Raw genomic sequence first — 25,734 nt, 5'->3', positions numbered from 1 at the left:
GTGCTGGGAATGAGCGTCTATATGCGGGAAATCACTGGATGTGTAATTACCGATATAATTCCCAGAATATACCAGAGCTTCTTATATATAGTAAGTATACAGGAATACTAGAGATAACTGGAGGAGATATATGAGGTGAGTGGCATATATTAGTTTGACAGTGAACTGCTGAGCTGTGTCTTTGTCTATAATGGGTTATACTACGTGGCTGTGCCAGTGTGTTGAAGCTTTTTGTATGTGATATTGTCTTGTGACCCGGTGTATCTACTGTAAGTATCTTGGTTAGCCCTGAGGCGTAGCTTTCTTTTGGTCAAGTGTACTGAAGAGGGGCCGGGGTTAACTGCCTGGGAAAGAATGAGCTGTTCCCAGTATCTGGAAGAGCGGTAGGTTATGTCCTTTGGAGAAAGGTGTAACACAATATAGAGAAGGAGCTAGGTTACTAGGGTTAACTCATCAAGAGACTATTTGGCACCATCTGGTTTGTGATCTGGCTCACCATTGTCCTGGTCTAATTCCTACTCACTGGAGGTCCACCACCGCTCACCGTCCTTAATGCCTGCTCCAGGTGTAACCTCCAGCTTGTTAGACTGTGGGTCCCCACTATGTCTCTGACTTCCCTTGATTCCAACACTGATCCTGTGTCATATTCCACCTGCAGCATGAATTCAGGCACCATCATAGATGGTCAGAGACCCCGTGAGAAGCTGACCAGCATGGCCATGGTGACACTGGAAATATAACAAAACAATTAAAGCCCACACAGGTGACACAGGACTCAGGCCTCAAGTCAAAACTGTATAATTTATTGTTGGAATGAAGAGAAGTCAGGGACATAGTGGGAACCCACAGTCCAGGCAGATGGCGACCAGGTGGTCACTGGAGTGGGAAGCCAGGTGTCTAGTAAGGACTGTGAGTGGTGGTGTACCCAGACCAGGGCAGTGGTACAAGATAGTACCAGAAAAGTCTCCGAAAGAGTCTACCCTTGGTGACCTAGAGCCAATGGCTCCTGTATTATGCAAAGACTAAACACATAAAATGTAGAGGGAGTATAGTTAATAAAGACCCAAAGATAGGAAACACTGGGTAATGGCTTCTCAGCTTCTCATCACACTGGAAAAAGAAGGTGGAAAAGGTCTATATAGTTAATATTTTCGGCACAACTATGTTCTCCTTCTCAGCACTGCTCTGTTCCACACTGAAGCACTTCTTATGCTATCCTTGGTATCTGGAAGCTGTAAAGCATAGCAAGAAATAGAGGACAGAGAGATGGGAGTATTAGTGTAGGATCAGAGGGTTCAGGGTTAGCATGAGAATATATGGCTTATGTAGGAACATCGTAGATGGATGGGAAGTGAAGGGTTGGATATCAAGGACTCTGATGGGTTATTCTCAAGAGAAGTGCACCAATATTATACAGAGCATGGAGCACTCCCTGCCATAGTCCCCCTTCCATATAGAGATGTAGATGGGGATGGCGTTGCCATAGTCTCTCTCTAAGTTCATTAATCCAAAATGGGTCAATGAAACATTGAAAACATCAGTATTTTCTATCTCTGTTCTCTGTTCTTAGTGGTTAGGTTCTGCACATGGAATACACTGTGTGTAGTTTTTTAGTAAAACATTCTTCTGTAGGTGATAGGAATAATTACAATCTGCTGCCATATCTAAGCCTATATTATGTAACAATGTATGCTGAGTCAGTGTATCTAACCCTTTCGTGGGTGATGCTCAATGCTGAGCATCCATCAACATGATTTTTGGAGTTTGAAAGAAAACCCAGTGGGAACATCCAAACATCGGGCAGATGACAATTGTTGGATTCAAATTCACAAGCCCAGAGCTCCGACCACCAGACCAGCAACAATAATTATTCCTATATTGTTTTATTTCAGGGTTCTGGTTTAATACTGAAGACTATGCGATATTGTTAACCAGTTCTATGCCGGATACTATAATTCTTACAGACAATGCGGCTTCGGTTCATACTCTACATCCTACACTTCTGCAACTGCATTGAGTCTAGTTGTAGAATGACCGGCGGAGAGGTCACACCAGCCATGTCCATGGATGGGAAGGTAATAATCGGGGCCGTGATGAATGTTCACATGGACAATATATACCCAAGCATCAATTACAAGGAGAGGCCCGGTCCTGCTATATGTACCACGTAAGATTTTTTAAATCTATTTTTTCTACTTTTTATCTAGAGCATAGCTATAGAGACTGCAAATGTAGTGGTTGCATCAAGGCCCTTGTGTTTGATGGGTATACAGGCAAGGCACATAAAGAATTAAAGTATTATAAAGGATACAGAGTAGGAGGGGGCTGCAGCTCTCTCTAGTATTGCGTGCAGTCATCTGTACAATGGAGCAGATAGTGGGGTGGAAGGTTTCCTGTTCCTGGTCCAGTCCCTAGAAAATAGGGTTCCTGAGCAATTTACCAGTTTGGTACCCCCCCCCCCCCCATAAACACCCCCCTCCCCCCCCCATAAACACCCCCCTCCCCCCCGCCTTATTAACATATCTACTAAGTGTAAGAATGCCAGCTATATCCTGTGAATGTTCCATCAGTGACTGTTCCATTTTCCTGGTGGGGCCAGGTCCTCTTATGACACAATATTTGAAAGTAGACTAAGCTCTTAAGGTTATACTTCTTACAATTCACAGATAAGGCCTTTAAGCATAATTCATAATTTCACCTAGGATGCACAAACTTTTGCAAAAGTCTGTGTACTTTTAATTTAGATTACCGACATATGATTCGAGACATTACATGAGCTTTTTTTAAACAGGTTTGTCCACTACTTCCTTTAATGGGGTTTAAAAAAGAAAAAAAAAATAAGACTTGAACTGGAGATAAGAGCAAAGTTGTCTCTGGAAGAAAGTGGCCATGTTTTTCTAACACTGGATAACCTCCTCAATACTTGATCCACAGGCTTTCCACACCAGGTATTAGGAATCAGGGACAGGATGACACAAGGACAGGTGAGCCCTGAAGCTGGCACCCTCCCCACTGTTCCTGCCTAAGTGCTTCTGAAGCCCTAGGTGGCAACGGACAACTGGACGGCAATCCCTGATCTCAACTAGGGGCAACACAGAAAAAAACAAGACAAACACACACACAATAAGGCAAGGTCAGAGGACCGGGTCAATAACAAATGAGCAGCACAGTATAAAATGATATCCAAGAGGGTAATAAAAAAGTCAAGAGCCAGAAGTCAGATAACCACAAAATACTAAGCAGGATAAAACGCTAGGTCAAGATACACTAGTAAACTAGGCACTATCGAAGGCAAGTCATAGTATACAGGGGAGGATACTTATGGGGCTTGGAGTCTCAGGCCCAGGCGTGATTAGGGCTGAAACTCAATCCCTAGACACAGTACACAGTGTAACTGGTGGAGGCTGCCGCCACTCACTAAGATTAGAATGCACCGCAGCTGCGTCACTCAGCCGGGGGCAGACAGCCTTGGCCACGGCATTATCAAAGACACTGACTTGCCCCTGAGGACGCCGTCTGTGCGCTCCTTGCACCTGGCCAGGCTGGTTGCCAGGGACGACGTAGTCAGAAGGCCGGATGCACACTCCGGAGGTGTGGGGAGCCAGCCGGTTCCTGTCACCAGGTACCCCCTAATCATCTAATCAACACAGCCACATTGCCGGATGTCTTGGTCCCGTGCATTGTTTGTGCTATTCACTAACCTGTAAAACCCCTTTCAGTTTGGAGACTAACATTTTTTTTCCTATTATCAAGAAGCATTGATGTAGATGATGGAATACTTTATATTTTTATGTTTTAGTGGCTTTAACCATTTCTTTGCAGTCTCAACTGATGCATAAATGATTATAGATTGAAATGTGTATTTTTAATAATAATAATAATAATAATAATAATAATAATAATAATAATTTGTTAATTTTATTAGGTATCCTTGACACTAACAGCAATTTTAACTGTATGACCAGTCTACAAGTAACTAGTCATCTTTGAGAAGGTTGATCCTCCTGCCAAAGTATAGACACCAGACAATATATGGCCAACTCCCACAGACTGTCTAATGTGTCTGGAAGTTGCCCAACTCTCCTTCTACAAATGATAAGGGAGGAGAGCACAAGGTATATTATATACTCAGTAAACAATAACCTGTATATATTGTTCACAGCTTCATGTTAGATCCCTACCAGCGCGCCCAAGCCGTGCATTTTGCTGTGGAGGAAATTAATGAAACCCCAGATATTTTGCCAAATATCACCTTGGGATTCAAGCTGTATGACTCTTGTACAGTCCTCCAGAGAGCAGTATCAGGAACTCTACAGATGTTGAGTGGACATGGACAACCTGTGCCCAACTATCGATGTAACCAGGACACTCGGCTGGCTGCAGTCATTGGACATTCTGCATCTACATACTCCATTTCACTGGCTCATATACTGGGGCTGTACAGGTATCCACAGGTAAGTGCTGGGGAATCCATGACTTTGATGACTTTTGATTATCTCCAATGTGTTTTAAGTTATATATATCCTCTTTTCTCAGGAGTCACTTCACTATGTAAAGATTTTTTTTAATTGAAGAATAGTTTAACTGAGACAAAGTGCAAATAAATTCTTCTCCGATTCACCCTGCATGTTGGTTTGGTCAGCAGGATGTGTTCTTTATTCTACAGCAGTTCCATTTTTAGTCTTGCTATTACCAGTCCAGATCTCTTCAAATTGCTTACTAACTTTTCCCAGCAAATGTAAAAAATATAATTCTAATCTTTTCAGAGGTCCTAGTGATTGTTCAGGTTACACCATTGCATTTTGGAACACTTTCAATAGATTTCCTATATTTAGTATATTTAAAGTAGTTGCACCACAAGGGAAACTGATTTTGATATGTCTCATATTCTATCACACTCTATTGGCAAGAGTAGAGGCTTTTTACAAAGAATAGTGCTCAATCTAATAAAGTTAGAGTATGGCCATAAAACTTGTGGTCATCCACTTTTTTAAGTGGGTGCAGTTAATGGTATTTATCCTCAGTATATGGCACCCAATTATAAATGTAGCCACTACCTTTACCAAAAATAGATTATTGCTGGGTGTTTTGCTGTGCTAAGGAAGAAGGGCCTTTCATGTTCACTCAATTAGCTGGGGGGCTCATTTTAAAAAAGGGGTTTCCAGGTTTTCCACTTTAAGATATATAATATTGTTTTGAATAATTTCTATGATCAAGATTTCATAGAGGTCTTTCTGATGAGTTAAAAGGACCCAATTACTTCCTAGAATATATATAGGGCTGGGTTCATGGATCATTAATGATGATGATTTCTGATTTGTCTGGGAAGTTCACTTGTATCATTTTTGAAAATTGGAAAAGATCTGAAAGCCTCAAATACTAATGTTTGTTAATCATAATTCTCACTTGCTGATAATATTCAATTTTCCAACAGATTAGTCACTTTGCCACAAGTTCTCTCCTCAGTAACCGTATCCAGTTCCGATCATTCTTTAGAACAGTCCCCAGTGATGCCTTCCAGTCTCGTGGTCTAGCTCAGCTGGTGTTGCACTTTGGATGGACCTGGATTGGTCTGGTGGCCATTGATGATGATTATGGACAACAAGCTATCCAATTGGTCAAGAAAGACATACTTAAAGCCGGAGCCTGTGTGGCCTTCACAGAGACCATAGTCACCAGCTGGCAAGATCGAAATGCCCCACATATTGCCCAGGTAATTAAAGACTCAACAGCCACAGCGGTGGTCATCTTCTCTAATGATATAGACTTAGACTTTGTACTAGATGAGATGCTGAGGCAGAATGTCACAGGAAAAGTATGGATTGCCAGTGAGGCTTGGGCTACCTCATCTTTCTTAACACTGAAAAAATATTCAAGACTTCTTCTTGGAACAATTGGTTTTGCCCTCCATAGTGGGAGCATGCCGGGATTTAGAGATTTCCTCAACAGGATCAATCCATCCATGGTTGTTGGAAACCAATACATAAAAATATTCTGGGAACAAACTTTTGACTGCAAATTCCAAGACCAGATACCAACCAAAGACATTTCAAACGCATCGATTAAATACTGTACGGGCAAAGAAAGTCTTGAAAGCATTCAGAACAGTTACAATGACGTCTCTAGTCTACGGGTAACCTACAATGTCTATACAGCAGTTCATGCAGTAGTAAAAGCTCTGAGTGATTTGCTTAAATGCAAGAAGGGAGATGGACCATTCCCCAATAGATCATGTGCTGACATTGAGAACTTTAAGCCTTGGCAGGTTAGTATAAGCTGAATTGAAAAATGTTTACAATGATTTCCTAATAAATACCCATCAGGATCCAGGAGCCAGTCTTATCACACAGGTTTGAGTTTGGTGTGTGCACTGCAACCAAAAACAGAAGGATCACTTTGATTGATAGCCACATAGTCACTGTAATGGCCAGAGAAACCAGTATTCCCAACCATTAAACTCCATCCATACTACGGTCAATACCAATTAAAGCACTTCAGAAAAAAAACTATTAGCCTCGACTACATGATCACAGTTGTAATCTAGTGTCTTGGTAAAAATCCCAAGGGGTTTCCCCAACAATTAACACTTCACTATGTCAGACACAGTTACAGGGGAAATATAGATAATTAAAATCCGATTAAGTTCTGCAGATTTGTGAACAAATTCCGACCTTCCAGTACTGATTTATTCTTTCTACACAGTTGTTGCACTACATAAAGAAGTTACATCTGAACACGTCTGATGGTAGACAACTCTTTTTCGATGAGAACGGAGATCCACCTGCTGTGTACGATATTATGAACTGGCATCTGAGCCCTGAAGGAAAACTCCAACAAGTCAAAGTGGGCAGCTATGATACCAGTATAAACAATGTCTTCACTATTAATACCAGCCAAGTACAATGGGGAGTCGGACACAATGGGGTGAGATATTATTAACGTTCCTTAAAGATTTTCCCATTTACTGCTATCGAATTATAAAACACAGGATGATTTTCCTTCCTTAAACAATTGTCTGGTAATTGAATATCTTCCCTCTCAATTTCTCTTCCCAGATCCCTATTTCAGTCTGCAGCCCCAGTTGTCCTCCAGGCTTCAGGAAAGCAGCCAGAAAAGGCCAACCTTCATGCTGTTTCCAATGCATCCCATGTCCACATGGAGAGATAGCAAACCAAACAGGTAGGAAACAAACAACCAAAAAATATAGTTTAGTGTAAAAATATTTAAATATCTTAGACCATGGATGTCAAACTCAGGCCCCCCAACTGTTGCAAAACTACAAGTCCCATTATGCCTGGACAGCCAAAGCTTTACCTTTAGCTTTGGCTGTCCAGGCATGATGGGAATTGTAGTTTTAAAACAGCTGGAGGGCCTGAGTTTGACACGGCTGTCTTAGACCATTGTTGTTGTTGTTTTTTTCTGGAAAACACATATTGTAGTACTTCAAGTTCACAGCTGTAAAATCATGTTTCAATATTTCTTTTAAAGATGTTCTGCAATGTACAAAGTGCCCGTGGGATACGTGGCCAAATCCAACCCAAGATCATTGTGTTCCGAAGACCCAAGAATTTCTCTCACATGAAGATCCACTTGGCATCACCCTAATGGCTACTGGCATCTCCTCATCATTGGTTCCTGTGGCGATTTTTGGACTTTTTATTCACTACAGAACAACACCCATTGTTCGGGCCAATAACTACTCCTTAAGTTGTCTTCTCCTGGTGTCATTATCGCTCTGTTTTCTCTGCTCTTTAGTCTTTATTGGTTATCCCCAGTATGAGATCTGTCTTTTAAGACAAGTGACTTTTGGTATTGTATTTGCACTTTGTGTCTCTTGCATCTTGGCCAAAACCATAATGGTAGTCATAGCTTTTAAGGCCACAAGACCTGATAGTCAACTAAGACATTGGACTACTCCACGTGTATCATATCTCATAGTAATGTCATGCATCCTTATTCAGATCTTTCTTTGTATTATGTGGCTGACATTCTCTCCTCCCTTCCTAGAAGTAAAATCAGAAAGTAATTCAGGAGTACTGATTATTCAGTGTAATGAAGGGTCACCTTTGGCTTTTTGGTCTATGCTTGGCTACCTTGGTCTTCTGGCCTCCATTAGCTTTATTGTGGCTTTCTTGGCCAGGAGACTTCCAGACAGCTTCAATGAGGCCAAGTTCATCACCTTCAGCATGCTGGCCTTCCTGAGTGTCTGGATGTCCTACATTCCCGCATCTCTCAGCTCCCGAGGAAAATATATGGTGGCCATGGAGATCTTTGCTATCCAATCATCAACCTGGGGTCTGGTTATTTGCATGTTCCTTCTGAAATGTTTTATTATTGTATTCAGACCTGACATGAATTCAAGAGAGAATCTAATGGCAAAACAAAAAAATCTAAGTCATTAATAGAGATGAGCGAACCGGATTCGGGTTCGAGTCCATCCAAACCCAAACAATTGGCATTTGATTAGCTGGGGCTGCTGAACTTGGATAAAGCTCTAAGGTTGTCTGGAAAACATGGATACAGCCAATGACTATATCCATGTTTTCCACATAGCCTTAGGGCTTTATCCAAGTTCAGCAGCCACCGCTAATCTAATGCCGAAAGTTTGGGTTCAATTCGACTCGAGCATCTCTAGTCATTAACTATTGGTAATTTTCTGATTTTTTACGCCTGTTTTTGTTGTCTTATATAAAAATCATATAATGATGATCATCCTTTTTTAATCAGTGTTGAAAAGAGTTGTAAAGATTTTATATACTGTTAGCCTAAAATAGAGCTTAAAGGGGAACTATCACCAGGTTAGACAAATCTAACCTACTAATACTGTATGACCCAACTGCGTAGGAGATGCTGAGGATGATTGTATGCCTCTTATCTTTATCCTTTTTGCTATTCCCATGCAGTTAGTCTTTTACTCCTAGGTCCGGTAAGACTGTTTAAAGCAATGGGGCACCTTTAGGAGCACTGCTCTGCCCCCATAGCACAGATCCACCCCCTACCAGCCTACTCCTTTAATGATTATCAATGGAGCTGGCCAGAAATATTACAGGTAAGATTCGTCTAACTTGCTGATAGTTCCCCTTTAACGACAACTTTCATTTTAGCCTCCTTGTTTATTTAAAAAATTAGGTTTATCAACAGAAATTTTGGTAAAATTGTAAAACTTAAAACGACTTACTTGTTCGATATCAGTGGTAAAAAAAAATCACCTGTAAATTCTGGCTTAAAATGTCATTTCACAAAACTTTCCTCAATGTAATTCCAAAGATTTTCGCTAATTAATTTACATACCAAAAATGTTTCTTTACCCCACCTAGACATATCTAAAGTCTTGACCACTAGCTGATAGGTCTTGCTTTTCTGCAATCTGCTGTCCACTACCATTAAAAATAGTCTATGCGAGAAAGAAGGAACATCAGCAGCCATCTATGTGAGAGTGAGGTCATAAGCATCGATCTATGTGAGAAAGGGGAGCCATGTATGGTTGTCTATGTGAAAGGGAGCAATAAGCAGTAGTCTAGGAGTGGGCGCATGAGTGGCAGTCCCTGTAAAAGACAGGGAGTCATATATGCCTATCTAGGTGAGTGTGAGTGGCAGTATATATGTGATAGAGAATTATGAGCTGAAGCCTGTTCTAGATGGAAGAGTCATGCTTAGTCCTGGGAAATTAACATATGTTATTTTCAGAGCAAAAGCAGTAAAATGTGCCATGAACAGCAGTCTTTATAGCAGGAGGCCATATACAATAGCCTTTGTATGTGGAGGGGATCACGACCAGTAGTCTTTGTGAGAAAAGGGTCATATTGGTAGCCTGTGTGAGAGAGGGGTCATACTAGCAGTCTGTGTAAGAGATGAGAGCCATCAGCAGAAGTCTATGGGAGAGGGAAGCTATGAGTGGCAGTTTATGTGAGAGAGGGGACATGAGCAGCAGCTTAAGTGGGAGAAGAGGGCTCTGAGCAGCAGTCTGTGTGAGAGAGGAGAGAGGGGATCATTGCAAGCAGTCTGTGTGAGAGAGGAGAGAGGGGATCATTACCAGCAGTCTATGTGAGAAAGGAGAGAGGGGTTCATTACCAGCAGTCTGTGTGAGAGAGGAGAGGGGGGATCATTACCAGCAGTCTATGTGAGAAAGGAGAGAGGGGTTCATTACCAGCAGTCTGTGTGAGAGAGGAGAGAGGGGATCATTACCAGCAGTCTGTGTGAGAGAGGAGAGAGTGGATCATTACCAGCAGTCTGTGTGAGAGAGGAGAGAGGGGATCATTACCAGCAGTCTGTGTGAGAGAGGAGAGAGGGGATCATTACCAGCAGTCTATGTGAGAGAGGAGAGGGGGGATCATTACCAGCAGTCTATGTGAGAAAGGAGAGAGGGGTTCATTACCAGCAGTCTGTGTGAGAGAGGAGAGAGGATCATTACCAGCAGTCTGTGTGAGAGAGGAGAGAGTGGATCATTACCAGCAGTCTGTGTGAGAGAGGAGAGAGGGGATCATTACCAGCAGTCTGTGTGAGAGAGGAGAGAGGGGATCATTACCAGCAGTCTATGTGAGAGAGGAGAGGGGGGATCATTACCAGCAGTCTATGTGAGAGAGGGGCCATATTGGAAGTCTGTGTGAGAGAGGGGCCATATTGGAAGTCTGTGTGAGAGAGGGGACCATGACTGTTAGTCTGTGTGGAAGAGGGGTCATATTGGCAGTCTGTGTAATCTGTGTGAGAGGGAAGCTGTGAGTGTCCGTTTATGTCAGAGAGGGGACATGAGCATCAACTTAAGTGGGAGAAGAGGGCTAAGACTAGCTGTCTATATAGAAGTAAGTCACAAGCTGCAGTCTGTGTATGAGGGGAGTGTGAGCAGCAGCATATACTGTATGAAAGAGTTATATTCTAATTAATTTTGTAGTTTGGCCTACAGTGCATCATTTCTAGTAATGAGCGGACTTTTTGGATTTCTGGTTCGTGAGAACCAAAATGATCGGTGTCGGATTCCCGCTGTCTGCTCACTCCGTGCAGCGGGTGGATACCTCCAAAGGAACGCCTGGAAAACCGGGATAAAACCAATGCCAATGGCTGTATCCCAGTTTTCCAGGTGTTCCTTAGGAGTTATCTACCCTCTGCATGGAGCGAGCAGACAGCGGGAATCCGACACCGATCGTTCTGGTTCTCACGAACCAGAAATCCGAAAGCTCCGCTCATCTCTAATCATTTCCTAATTTTGTCCCTGATGTGAACTTTATCTCTGACTTTACATAGTACCATATCCAAAGCATGGCATCTGAGAGTATTAGTGCAGTACATACAGTAATAGAGTCATATGGGATGTCTAAGTAGAGTCTGTATAGTATAGTATAGTATAGTCTGTATATATAGTATAGTATAGTATAGTCTGTTGGAGAAGTCTTCATAGTGGTCTGGGCCACATGGAGAAGAAAAGGACATTTACAATCAGAGAAGACGTCACTGGATGTGATAGTTCTGTATTCTGTGACTGTCTGATCAGTATACGTTATTACTCCATCTAGTCCCCCAGGTCACACAGATGATTTTCTCATTATATCATTATATATAATTATGTAGTTCTCCTTTAAATCCATGCTAGGACTGAGCATTTACAGTATATAGGGGAAGTCACTGACACGCATAATTATCAATATAATTCCCAGGGAGGATCAGAGCTTCTTATATATAGTGAGTGCGATAACACCAGCCGAAACCGAGGGAGAAATATGAGGTGAGTGGAATCTAACGTAAGATGTACATTGATGTGTATTGATGAGCAGGTGTATCTATCATGTGTGATACTGTCTGTGTATCTAAGCCTATCATGTGCTGAGCTAGAGGTTCACACTATCTAGTGTGATATTGTTTTCTTAGGTGGTTTATAGAAGTGTCTGTATGTGTGACTGCATCCTTAGGTCCCATTCACACATCAGTAACCCTGTCTGTAATTTCAGACCTGCAACCATGGACAGGATTACAAGTGTAATCTGTCCATGTTTGCAGGGACCCACTGTCAAATGGGTGACCTTAAAGGGGTTGTCCAGCGAAAATCTTTTTCTTTCATATCAACTGGTGTCAGAAGGTTATACAGATTTGTAATTTACTTCTATTAAAAAATCTAAAGTCTTCCCACACTTATTATCTGCTGTATGTCCTGCAGGAAATGTTGTTTTATTTTCAGTCTGACACAGTGCTCTCTGCTGACATCTCTGGCCGAGACAGGAACTGTCCAGAGCAGGAGAGGTTTTCTATGGGGATTCATAGAAAACCGAGACAGAGTTCCTGCAGATGTCAGATGTCAGCAGAGAGCAGGGTCAGACTGGAAATAAAAAAAAAACACTTCCTGTAGGACATACAGCAGCTAATAAGTATGGGAAGACTTGAGATTTTTTAATAGAAGTAAATTACAAATCTATATAACTTTCTGATATCAGTTAACTTGAAGAAAAAGATTTTCACTTGAAAACCCCTTTAACGCTTAATGGCGTCATAATTTTTTATGATACGGATTATGACCCCAAAACAGAGCCGTAACACCTACAGATGTGTGTGTGGGGTCACATGAACTGCATGTGTAAAAGGATGTATGAAAGGGGCCATAAGGTCACATGATTCCTTTGAAAATAACAAGTTTTAGGATCCAGCTTGCACCACATGATAGAATAATCTGCAAGTTTAAGTCTATTGTATCATAAGAATCCAAACACTTTCTAGAGCAACATAAAAAGCAAATCTAATTCCTAGGCCAGAAAGAGGGACATGTAAGGGACAAAGAGGGACAGGGGTCAAAAGTAGGGACTGTCCCTCCAAAAGAGGGACACTTGGGAGGTATGAGCTTGTGTGGAACAGTCCAAGCAGCTTGAGTAGATAGGGGGGAATCGGCAGTAATAATCCCCTACAATCCTCATCCACACAATCCTCATCCTCGGACCCCCTGAGTCCCCCCGAGCAGCTCTGGCAGCATATATCACCCGGGGTTATTACTGCTGCTATAAGGGGGCTACAGGGGGCACATGGGGGAACGTCCAGTAGTGCTGCGGTGAATAGTTCTGATAATTGTTCCTGTAACTACTAACAATGTCTGTAACTGATGGTAACAATGATAGGTGTAGTAGTAATACGGTAAATATTTCTGGGTATGTTATTCTTTCTATTATTACAAACAATGCCCATTACTGATGGTAACAATGATGGGTGCAGTAGTATTCTAGTTATGTTATTACTATTCTTATTACTACTAACAATGCCCATTACTGATGTTATGATGGGTGCAGTAGTACTTAAGTCAATAATGCTCATTATGTTCTTATTCCTATTACTAATAACAACGTCCATTATTGATGGTGACGATGATGATGATGATTATTATTTTTTTTTTTTTACTACAACCAGTACTCTCTACTGATGATAACACACTGGGTGCAGTAGTACTTAAAATAATAATAATAATAATAATAATAATAATAATAATAATAATAATAATAATAATAATAATAATAAAAAATCTGATTATGTTATTGTTCCTGTTACTACTAACGGTGGCCATTACTGATGGTAACAATGCTGGGTGCAGTAGTACTGTAGTAGATAATATTGGTTCTGTTATTCCTATTACTACTACTAATGTCCATTACTGATGATAATACTGGGTGTAGTAGAGTGGTAAAATCACTACTGATGGTTAAATCAATCAAGGACAGACTGATGGGGGTTGTACTGGAAGATCTAACATGGCAGGCACAGGAGCCTTCTGAAGGGCAAGAATGCTAATGCTGGTCAATGACAATAAGATAATAGCAGCTGCTGTGTAACTGTAGACTCCTTGAATGCCTGTCTGTTGTATGTGTAAGGTAGATGTCACCAAGGGGTTAAATATGACTCTCAAGGTGCAGTAAACACCACTTCATGGTACTCAGCTTTTTTTCATCCTCTCTATTCCAAGACCGGGGACCTGGGCTGGGCTGCCAGTAACACACACATCCTTCATATCCCTTAGATGTCCAACCAATCACATGTCCTCACTACTATGCCCAGGCATAATGCTGGTGAAAGTGTTCTGGCCTGACAGACTTGCACTATGGTGGAGTCCAATTTACAGAGTACACTACAATAGATGGAATATGGGGGAGAAGGGGTTACTGATGCACCCTTTGTGTAAGTTATTTGCATGGAAATTAAAGAAAGAGCAATGGTGCAGCAAGGAAGAGGTTACACCAAGCATTACACTACTGCTGTTCATGAGGCAAGCAGGAAGCCTTGATTTATCCTTTTGGGAAGAACAAATCCTTTAAAAAAGTTAGACAGGTTCAGAGATTGCTGGTACATTCTCACTCCCTATCTCCTGCACATAACAGCAGCTAAGCCTCACCCCACATTCTGAGCCCTGATGGAGACGGGGACCAATCCGAGTGGTGATAAGTTATGTATATGGAATATGTTTGTCCTGTAAAGTTATAGGAATTATAATTTAACGTCTTCGTCCAGTGCTTGTGTCCTGTCTCGGTGTGTCTGTTAGCAGATACAGAATTCCCCTAACAACAGGCAGTGAACAGCATAGAAGTAAAACACCAAATTGTGCCATTGTGCTGAATTCTTATTTTGTTGCAGGGTTTTGGTTAAATACTAAAAGCCATACAACATCATCTCCATCTATGACCAGTTCTGCATCTGATTCTTAATTCTTACAGAGGATGCGGCTTCGCTTCCTGCTCTGTGTCTTACACTTCTGTGACTGCATTGAGTCTAGTTGTAGACTGAGCGGCAATGAGCTGACACCAGCCATGTCCATGGATGGGAATATAATAATCGGAGCTGTGATGAATGTTCATATGGACCAGATCTACCCAAACATCAATTTTAAGGAAAAGCCCGTCCCTGTCATGTGTAAGACGTAAGACTTATCTCTTATATACTGTTTATATACTGCTTGCCAAGGGTTCAGGTATAGGACAGACATGGTTGTATTTAAGGGGAACTCTAGTCTTATGTTCATACAGTAATTGTCGGGGGGGGGGGGGGTGTATTTCCATACTATTGTCTTCCTACTTGTCTTGTCTACTCTATGTCATATAAAATCTTTAAGATGAAAGGCTATACGATTGACTTCTCCGATTCGGCAGCAATGACTGACTATCCTGCTAGTCTGGAGGTCTCGTAACTGCCTGAATCTTTTGTTTTCAGGGGAATAAGACAGGGGAGACAGCTGCCTATATCATCAAACCCAACTGATCACCATTTACTTGTATAGACCCGGCCAGTCCCTTCCTTCATGTCTTGAAACATTTTTTAATGCAGCCAATTTTTTTTTTCCTTATTTGTGTTTAAATAATTTTAGTTTACTCTTAAAGAGAAAAAAAAATTGTTTACCTGACCTATTAGTCTTCCATACACTCTGTAGAGCTGATCTGCTATGTCCCAGCAGCCCATCGCAGCTATCTGGCACCTGGCAATCACATGATCACCGGGATGGGAAGCTAAAAATCCTATAGCTTCTGCTGAGCTGCATACATAGTGCTCACAGAGGGCATGTATACAGAGACTGGAAAGTCATAGAAGCTAATAAACCATCCCAATCATCTCTCCAGAGAGGTCTGCGTTTACAGTAGCACAATATAAACTGTGTTAGGATGTTCCAGAATGTATTTACGGAAAACATTGTGGACCTCCAAGATGTTTGAAGTCAACAAGCTGTGCCCAAGCGGTTAAATACATTATATTCAGGAAATATTAACCTGTCTGTGTTTCCCACAGCCTCATGTTAGATACTTACCAGCGCGCTCAAGCCGTGTATTTCACTGTGGAGGAAATCAATAAAAACCCTGATATGTTGCCAAATATCACCTTGGGATTCCAGCTCTATGACTCTTGTACAGTCCTCCAGAAATCCGTATCAGAAACTCTACAAATGTTAAGTGGACATGGAAAACCTTTGCCCAACTATCGATGTAACCAGGACACCCGGTTGGCTGCAATAATCGGACATTCTGCATCTTCATACTCTATTTCACTGGCTCATATACTGGGGCTGTACAGGTATCCACAGGTAAGTGCTGGAGCATCCATGATATTACCTGTCCCTTTGATGGCGGAATCATTTAGCATTTGCTCATCTCCCAGGCTTGCCAACCTGAATTTATCTGTTTTATGGATGATGTTTTTCAAGAACAAATTGAAAATCCAAACTTAATCAGTACAGGGGTTGTCCTGGATAAAATTACATTTTACTATGCTGCTGGGCCTGCAGGGGAGATGTCAGGGACATATAATCACTTCTCCAGCTCCAATGCCATTGCCGGCTTGCTCTTTGCTGCTGACGGTGATTTTAAAACATCCAGTGTTTCCAATGGAAATCGCCATCGGCAGCAGAGATACTGTAGGACATCTTGGGACCTGGCAATGCCAAAAAGGTAAGCTGAACAGGTAAGTATAAGTCTCTGACATCTCCCACAGCCCTGACAGCCTAGTAAAATATAATTTTATCCTGGAAGACATCTTTAAGATTCAAGTAAGTAAGGTAGGCATGGTGGTGTCATGGCAGTGGCTCTAATATCCCTACTGGTTATAGTAGAGATACTGGTGATAGCAGGGACACAGATGGCAGTGGTAGCAGTAGTGAAGAGGCTGGTATTATGAGAGTGGGCAAAGAGTGCATGACATGTTTTATTTTATTTGGGGAGGGGGGGTGGCGACACTATTAGCTGATGACTAATGTTAAAAATTGGACAAAATTGGACCTGGGAAACACATCCGTAGGATGAGGAAGAGATGACAGACTAAAAGGGTAATGATAAGGAGCAGAGTCAACATATGGCCAAGAGATCAACCTGATAGAGACAGATCTGCTGTGATTAGCTCAGGAGCAGATACATAGAAGCAAATACTCAGGAGCAGATACTGCTGCTTGTAGTATGGTCTCAAACGATTTCAGACAGAGGGAAAGCTATGTGCACATGTAGCGGCATCACATGACAAAATGAAACTGTCCACCACTGTGAGGTAGACAATTCACCTCCTTCCCATCATCATACTAGTAGCCAGGCCTCATCCACAAGAAGTAGTGTTTAGTTTTTGTTTTCATACTCCTGGTCACCTTCACCATCTACTGATCATCTTTCTCTGCTCTATCGTCAGTCCTCATTATAACAATAAACACTCACTCATATGCAGGTCTTGGAACTTAGTTGCTACCAGGTGAAGTTTCTGGCTGCTGTATGACTTGGTGGATTCTCCTGCCTTTAGGTAACTAATGGTGTGCACTACCCACCACTATTTTTCCCTAAAGATAATCCTGCCTTGTATTCTCAAAAGGCAAAGACCGCTGCTTGAAATCGATATTGCGAGTCAAGGTGCACTCTACCATATAGAGTAGCATTTATGACCAGGAAAATTACAGGTTCCGAGTTTTGCATCACAGCAGTGATGATTGACCACGTAACAAAGTGGACAGGGGAGAGAAGCAACACTTTTTATAGTGGTGCAAATCTTATTCCAACTTCTCGAGGTCCTCCTCAACGGACACTTCTCATTCCTCATTTCATAGGTGTAAGGGGCAGTGCTGCCATGGCATCTTACATATAATGATGCTGAGTGAAGGCCACTTAGTGGGTCAAATGCTGTTCTGTATCAAGCAGCAAGTTTCCCAATGGTTGTCCCTCTGCTATTTACAACTGTGTAACAAAACAGCAATATTGCTGCCGAACAACATTTCTGCAATATAACACATGATTTCTGTATAACACAGATACTAAAGCAAATGTACCATCAGGTACAGTGTTGGTGTGGGGATGCAGGTGCGATGCCCTGGCCCCTGGGGGCCACTTCCGCAGTGCTGGTGTTATGAGCGGGCAATGACCGAGGCAGCTGCAGGGGTTATACTTGTCACGGTATAGGCCTGAGGGCAGCACAGCTGTAGGGCCGGTCTGAGGAATCTGCGGGTGATGATGGGCATGCGATTCTTCGCTGCACCTAGTCAGGGCACCAGTTAGTGGACACCAATGCCAGGGTTCAGTAACAGCGGTTTTATTATAGATGAAGTAACTAGTAGCAACAGTTCTGTCCGGATGCAACCGGGTATATAGCAGACTCTGACAAATAAGGCAGGAGTGGTGCTGCATAGGCTGTGAGAATACGTGCCGGATGATGGGAGTAGGAGTATGAGAGGAATAGCGTTGCTGGGTGGATTAGCTTGAGAATAATACTTGCTGTGAATCCTTGCAGCGATGAGGAGAGATAACGGAATGACACCCAGATGAGAGAGAAGAATCCGGTCACTTGAGCAGGCAGATACAGCCGAAGACTTGAATACAGCAGCAGAATCAGTCACTCTTCTTATGGTGAAGAGGCTGCAGAGAAGAAGCCCAACTCCTCTGAGGCAGGAGAGGGACGACACACATCCTCCTTGCTTGGAAGCAGGGGGAAGACTCACTTGTTAGGAGGAAGTGGGAGGTCACATGGTTGCTCCTGGCCAGAACTAGTCGGCCATTGGAGGAACCATGGTTACAGGTCACGTGATCAACAGCCTTGCATACCACTGTACACTGTAATAATACACAAGAATACATGACAATACACATGAAAATGCACAATACCAGAGAATACTAGGGGAAAACCAGCAGCAGTTGCAGTGCAAACACTTACCAGAACAGGCATTGACACAGCAAGAGAAATGGCCATAATAGGAGTAGTAGTCTGCATGTTCTGGGACACTGCACAGGTGCTGCGGCCTTTTTTTTTGAACCATGGAATTTTTTGTTCCACGCACGTGGAGCACTGAAGCACTGAAGGCAGGCCCAATAGCGTCCTGTGTGATGAAACCCCTCCCCTCTGTGATGTGGCTCCATTGATTCTAATGCCTCTGACATTCATTTCTGGTTTGTGACCCATGGCTTGTGTACCGTTTTCTGTTCAATGTGTTGATTTGGCCCTTGGCGTCATGTCATGATTTGACTTGGACTGCTGACTTCACATCCCAGAATGCTCATGCACATAGTGAGAGTAGGGACTATTGCCGAGTTGGTTGCTGCCACTGGGGCAGATCGTCCAAGTAGGCAGGCACAGATGTCCGGGTTCAGTTCAGGGCTCACTGTTCCCCTACAGACAGTTGTTAGTTGCTCAGTTGTTGTTGTTGTTGTTGTTTAGAATTGTTAAAGGATTTGAAGCCTATCTCATATTTCATAAAATATGTATATGGAAGATAATAGTGTTTTTGAAACATCATTCTCATGCAATATTCTTGAATTTTTCAACAGATTAGTCACTTTTCCACAAGTTCTCTCCTCAGTAACCGTATCAAGTTTCGATCATTCTTTAGAACAGTCCCCAGTGATGCCTTCCAGTCTCAGGGTCTAGCACAGCTGGTGTTACACTTTGGATGGACTTGGATTGGTCTGGTTGCCCTTGATGATGACTATGGGCAACAAGGTATCCAGATAGTCAAGAGGGATATACTAAAAGCTGGAGCCTGTGTGGCTTTCACAGAAACCATAATCTCCAGTCGGGAAGATTTAAATGCCCCACATATTGCTCAGGTGGTTAAAGACTCAACAGCCACAGTGGTGGTCTTCTTCTCTCCTGTGATAGACTTAAGTTATGTTCTGGATGAAATGCTGAGGCAGAATGTCACAGGAAAAGTATGGATTGCCAGTGAGGCTTGGTCTACCTCATCTTTCTTGTCAGTCAGTAAATATTCAAGACTTCTTCTCGGAACAATTGGTTTTACCCTCCCTAGAGGAATTATGCCTGGATTTGGAGATTTCCTTAACAGGATCAACCCATCCACGGTCGTGGGAAACCAATATATTAAAATACTCTGGGAACAAGTTTTTGGCTGCAAATTTCAAGACCAGGCATCTCCTGATGTCTTGTCAAACTCATCAATAAAAGCATGTACAGGCCGAGAAAGTCTTGAAAGCATTCGGAATAATTTCAATGATGTCTCTATTCTGAGGGCACCATACAATGTCTATCTGGCAGTTCATGCAGTAGCAAAAGGTTTGCAAAATTTATACAAATGCAAGAAGGGAGATGGACCATTCCCCAATGGAACATGTGCTGATATTAGGAACTTTAAGCCTTGGCAGGTTAGTGTAAACGTGATGGATTGTGTAAAATGTGATGGAATTGGTTAGTGTAAACGTGATGGAAGAACTTTGATGATGTTCCCATCACCATGACTGTTGCGTATTATTTTCCATGTTTATACATATTTATAATTCCTAATTTATTTTTCTGGAATTTATCCATTCACATAAGCAGGACTAGCATTGGGGGGCAGAAGGCAAACTGAGTAATTGGACTGAGCCTCACTGCAGCTAATTACTGCTAGTAGCAGAGGTACACATCACATAGCGACTGCAGTATAATAGTTTCCTAAATGCCTCCCCATACAGAAAAACAGTAAAAACTTCCATATTGTCCTTTTCTCCCCACTCTTCAGGCAATGGAGATGTCAGATATAGTGAAAAAGTGAAATATTCCAATATTAGTACGAATATCTCCCTAATATTCGACTATTCGATTGAATATTCGATCCCATTAAAGTTTATGGGAACAAGTATTCGATTATTGAAAATTATCTATTCGACCACTTGGAGGTTCACCAAGTCCACAATGACACCTCAGGGAAAGGGAAGGGGGATTAGAACGCTTATCGAATATTTATCGAATATTCGGTGTACTATTCGATGATATTTGATACTATCAAATACTTTACTATTCAATTGAATATCTATTCAATCAAACAGTATTCGCTCATCACTAGTCAGATATTCTAATCTTCATTTGGTCCTGCTTCTTCTACTGATAAAAATCAGATTCTCACTCAGCTCTGTGATTGGCGGGGCAGTCCGCCATTGAGCAGAGATAGCACAGGATGAAAGTAGAGACCAGAAGATCTGACAGAGTTGTGAGAGTGTTGGTTCATCAAGGTGAATATAAAATACACCTTTTAGGCAGCTGAGCTGAAATACCGCATGCAGCCTGTGAACAGGTGCGGTACTATATTTTGAATAAAGATTGGTTAATCCTGAAGAAGCCCTTCGTGTCCTGAATGTACTTCAGCAGCTACATGAAAGTGATCAGAGTTGTATTATTTCCTCATAGTTATTGCACTACATAAAGAAGCTACGTTTGACCATGGACGATGGTAGACAACTCTTTTTCAATGAGAACGGAGATCCACCTGCTGTGTACGATATAGTGAACTGGCAGCTGAGCCCTGAAGGTCAACTCCAACAAGTCAAAGTGGGCAGCTATGATACCAGTATAACCAATGTATTCACTATTAATACCAGCCAAGTACAATGGGGACCTGGACACCATGGGGTCAGTTGTATAACACTTGTAGGTCACGTGGCAGTAAATCTAAGTACTTGAGAGGTGTTGAGCTGTTTTTAAGACTAAATTAATGTCAAGCTTGCCGCTAACATGTATGGCTATTGGTAAGAATGAGAGATGAGCGAGCCAAGCCTACCAAAACCCAGATTCATTCTAAACTTTTTGCAAATTTCAGAATAAGTTTGGGAAGATGACGGCCACACATTTAAAAAACAACAACACAAAAAGATATTCTCACCTATTTGCGCTCCCCTGGTGTTCTCTTTTGGGTCTTTGATCTCTTCAGCCACCTCTAGAGTGACAGCCCGCTCAGACCATCCTTGGTCATGGTGCTGTCCCATACCAGTAAACCTGAGACCTGAGTGACAGCCTGCTCAGCCAGTCAGCCAATGACTAGGATGGGACAGCACCGCAGCCATAGATTAAGCAGGTTGTCACCTGAGAAGACAGGATGGGACCAGATAAGAAGGACACCGGGAAGCGCCAATAGGTACTGTAAGTTTGATGAGCAAATGTTTGGAACCGCAGTAACAATTTTGCGTGTTTTCTGTTTGCATCATCGAGATCACAACTTCTTTAAAACTTTCCCAAGATCTAAAATGGCCTAACTGTTTATAAACATTACCTATGAGTGTAAGACAGAATTCATACAGTGTGTAGGGCAGATTATATCACAACTATTAAAGTGTGTCCTAAGATCGACATGTGATTTGACTTCTTTTAGCAATTAACTACAGTTTTTTGGAAAATATTCTTTCAAAACTTTTTCCCAGGTTCCTGTTTCGGTTTGCAGCCCCAGTTGTCCACCAGGATTCAGAAAAGCAGCCAAAGAAGACCAACCTTTATGTTGTGTCCAATGTATCCCATGTCCACACGGAGAGATATCTAATCACACAGGTAGGAAACAAAAATGATTTGGTCCATGATATGTTTTCTTTCTTAGTCTATAGTAAAAATGAATTCTGTCAGCTCTATATCATGCAATGGGACCCGGTATTGTTGGATAGCTTATTTCTGCAGCTAACAGAATGATATGGAGCTTAAAGATTTCCTTTAAGTTCTTTCAAAAATACACCACACTGTAGAACTTCAAGTCCACCGCTGTAACACCATGTTTCAAATTTTTTTTTACAGATTCTCTGGAGTGTACAAAATGCCCGTGGGATATGTGGCCAAATCCAACCCAAGATCATTGTGTTCCAAAGATCCAAGAATTCCTTTCTCATGAAGATTTACTGGGTTTTACCTTATCAGCTACTGGCATCTTCTCATCATTGGTTCCTGTTGCGATCCTTGGCCTCTTTATTTACTACAGAACAACCCCCATTGTCCGGGCCAATAACTACTCCTTAAGTTGTCTTCTACTGGTGTCATTATCGCTCTGTTTTCTTTGCTCTTTAGTCTTTATTGGTTATCCTCAGTATGTGATATGTATCTCAAGACAAGTGACTTTTGGTATTGTATTTGCACTTTGTGTTTCCTCCATCTTGGCCAAAACCATTATGGTAGTCATAGCTTTTAAGGCCACGAGGCCTGGTAGTCAGCTAAGACATTGGAGTACTCCCCGTGTATCATATCTCATAGTCACCTCATGTATCCTCATTCAAATCTTTCTCTGTATAATGTGGCTGACATTCTCGCCTCCCTTTCTAGAAGTCAAATCAGAAAGTAATTCGGGAGTACTGATTATTCAGTGTAATGAAGGGTCACCTTTGGCTTTTTGGTCTATGCTTGGCTACCTTGGTCTTCTGGCCTCCATCAGCTTCATTGTGGCTTTCTTGGCCAGGAGACTTCCAGACAGCTTCAATGAGGCCAAGTTCATCACCTTCAGCATGCTGGCCTTCCTGAGTGTCTGGGTGTCCTATATTCCCGCATCCCTCAGTTCCCGAGGAAAATACATGGTGGCCATGGAGATCTTTGCTATCCAATCATCAACCTGGGGCCTGGTTATTTGCATGTTCCTTCCAAAATGTTTTATTATTGTTTTCAGACCCGACATGAACTCAAGAGAAAAACTGATGGCTAAACAGAAAATTTGAGAAATTAACAATTCAAAATTTTCCAATTTCCTTTTTTTTCCAGTGTTTGTGTAATAAATAAATTGGAATTTTTCATCTTGTTTTGTTATTGTTGTGAGTTGTCAGGAAACACTTAGTTAAACCTATTGCATTTTTTCGGTTATAAAATGCTGTAGTCATGTAAAAACGAAAACAAACAAAATCTGTGTAGCAAAGCACCAATTTAAAATAAATGGAGTGTTTTGTTGCTTTTCCTGTCCATAAAAGGAAAAAAAAATGTAAAAAAGACTATATGTGTGTTTCCCTCTTATGATGCAGAAAGTCTGATATCACAAAACTAGGGTTTGACTCCAATTTCATTATTTTCACATTGTTCTCCATCTACTGGATCTGCTTTACTGTTTATGGAAAACAATTTAATTGAACTATTAGGGCTCAAGTTTACAACATTCTGAGAAATTCTTTGTTGAAAGCTTTAGAAAATTCCAGTCTCAACTCATATAAACAATACAGTGTAAAAAGAAGCAAACATATCTGTCATTCATTGGGTTCACTTAACAGAGAACCTTGCATTTTTTTTTATCTCAGAAGACTTATAATGACAGTTAAAGGAGAAGTCCGGCCAAAATAATTTTTTTATATGTTATTACTGATGGAAAGTTATACAATTTTCTAATGTACATTAATTATGGGAAATGCACATATACTGCTATTTCCCTTAATTTAGTGTATCAGGAAGTGTTAGAATTCTCTCAGAAGCAGTGACGTCACGACGAATGGTGTAATTCCTATGGACTGTCTAGCAGGGGCGCACTATATATAGAAGTCAATGAGTACCATTGACTTCTATATATAGTGCGCCCCTACTGGACACTCTATAAAATCAATGGATGTGTGGATGTAATGTAATGTTATGTACTGTACTTTGTGATTGAATACATTTATGGAATACTTTGGGGAGCAAGTATCCTTGCTCCCCAAAGTATCCTATAAATGTATTCAATGAATACATTTGCAGGGCACCGAGCAGGGAGGGAGAGAGGGGCCTGTGCATCTACCTCGCCCCTCCCTCCCTGCTCGGTGCTGGGCACATATACACAGTACTATTCCCCCATTATCTGCAGATAATGGGGGAGTAGTACCTGTGCTATCTGTCGCCGCCTGCGCCGCTGATCACACAGGGGCTGCTCTTCATGCCCCCTCCTCCTCCGCTCCCCCTCCTCCTCTTAGCTTGAAACGAACTATCGCGCTGCTGACTCCCCGCCGCCCGCGCCGGTCCTCACACTACCCCGCCGCCGGTCTCTGCTCCTACATACCGGCTCCCGTCCGCCCTGCATGCTAGCCGCGTCAGCCCTCCCCCACCCACGGGCTGCCGTGGCCGGCATGCAGGGCGGACGGGAGCCGGTATGTAGGAGCAGAGACCGGCGGCGGGGTAGTGAATTTACCCTGTAACTTGATCTGACATGAAGTGAATTCAGCAAAGTGAAGGGAATTAGCAGCCCCATCAGTTACTTGCACTACATAAAGAATAGAGATGAGCGAACCTGGAGCATGCTCAAGTCGATAAAGACAGTGGAGCATGAAAACTTATGCTTGCAAAAGTGTGGGTTTATTTACAGTGACAAACGGTACATATTAGTATCGTACTGTACCAGTATATAGTCCAGCAAGTGACCAGATAGCATATAGGGACCAAACATGGAGAGCCGGCGGTCCAATAGCTTATCACATCAACATCATCTATATTTCCTTGCACGGAAGATGATACACTGTGTGTGTCGCAAAGGTGTTACCGTGATTCAGTAGTTCTCACTGGTCAAAGTTACCGGTCAGCGGACTAGTCTCCTGCGTCCAACGCGTTTCCTGCAAAGGCATTCATTAGGGACGAAGCTAGGAGCTGTGTGGAGAGTGGTGTCTGCATGGCTCTGATGGCGGCCATGTACTGATATCTCTGATACAGGTTTAAATACTTATGTTATACTCTCAGACCTCCGCTATGCTCCCTATTATTGCTTCCTGATCACTGGGATTCTAACTATAGTCTATATAACTATATAACTAACTTTAACTATATACCCAGCACCCTCTGTAATGAATGCACCGCACTAATATATGCCATTGCCATTTATTTTACTTTGCCATACCTATAGCCGGGAACGGGGCTTAGATTCCCCATGATCCCATATGTATGAAATGTGAGACCGGCCGCCAGCCCCCTGCATCCTGCGTCAGAGGCACATGACCGGGAGTCCGTACACCTCACCGTCAGGTGACCGGGTATCCCGGACCAGCTGACGCTTAGGAGGGGCGGATCGCGCGCCGCGCTCAGGCTATTTAAACCTGTATCAGAGATATCAGTACATGGCCGCCATCAGAGCCATGCAGACACCACTCTCCA

General features: G+C 42.2%; 2 protein-coding genes across 2 annotated transcripts; both read left to right on the top strand.

Moving 5' to 3' along the window:
• The first annotated feature begins 3,428 nt into the window (after nt 1–3,428).
• On the top strand, nt 3,429–8,402 carry LOC138784544 (extracellular calcium-sensing receptor-like). The gene is made up of 6 exons (XM_069960143.1): nt 3,429–3,622; nt 4,163–4,454; nt 5,435–6,265; nt 6,703–6,924; nt 7,056–7,179; nt 7,489–8,402. The coding sequence occupies exons 1-6, from the start codon at nt 3,429–3,431 to the stop codon at nt 8,400–8,402; spliced, it is 2,577 nt and encodes an 858-aa protein (XP_069816244.1).
• A 6,273-nt stretch (nt 8,403–14,675) lies between these two features.
• LOC138784536 (extracellular calcium-sensing receptor-like) lies at nt 14,676–23,357 on the top strand. Its single transcript, XM_069960132.1, has 6 exons — nt 14,676–14,875; nt 15,736–16,027; nt 19,233–20,063; nt 21,085–21,293; nt 22,079–22,215; nt 22,453–23,357. The coding sequence occupies exons 1-6, from the start codon at nt 14,676–14,678 to the stop codon at nt 23,355–23,357; spliced, it is 2,574 nt and encodes an 857-aa protein (XP_069816233.1).
• The last annotated feature ends 2,377 nt before the right edge of the window (nt 23,358–25,734 follow it).

This window comes from Dendropsophus ebraccatus, chromosome 1 (assembly GCF_027789765.1).
Source record: "Dendropsophus ebraccatus isolate aDenEbr1 chromosome 1, aDenEbr1.pat, whole genome shotgun sequence".
NCBI lineage: Eukaryota > Metazoa > Chordata > Amphibia > Anura > Hylidae > Dendropsophus > Dendropsophus ebraccatus.
This window is presented reverse-complemented; position numbering and strand designations above follow the sequence as displayed.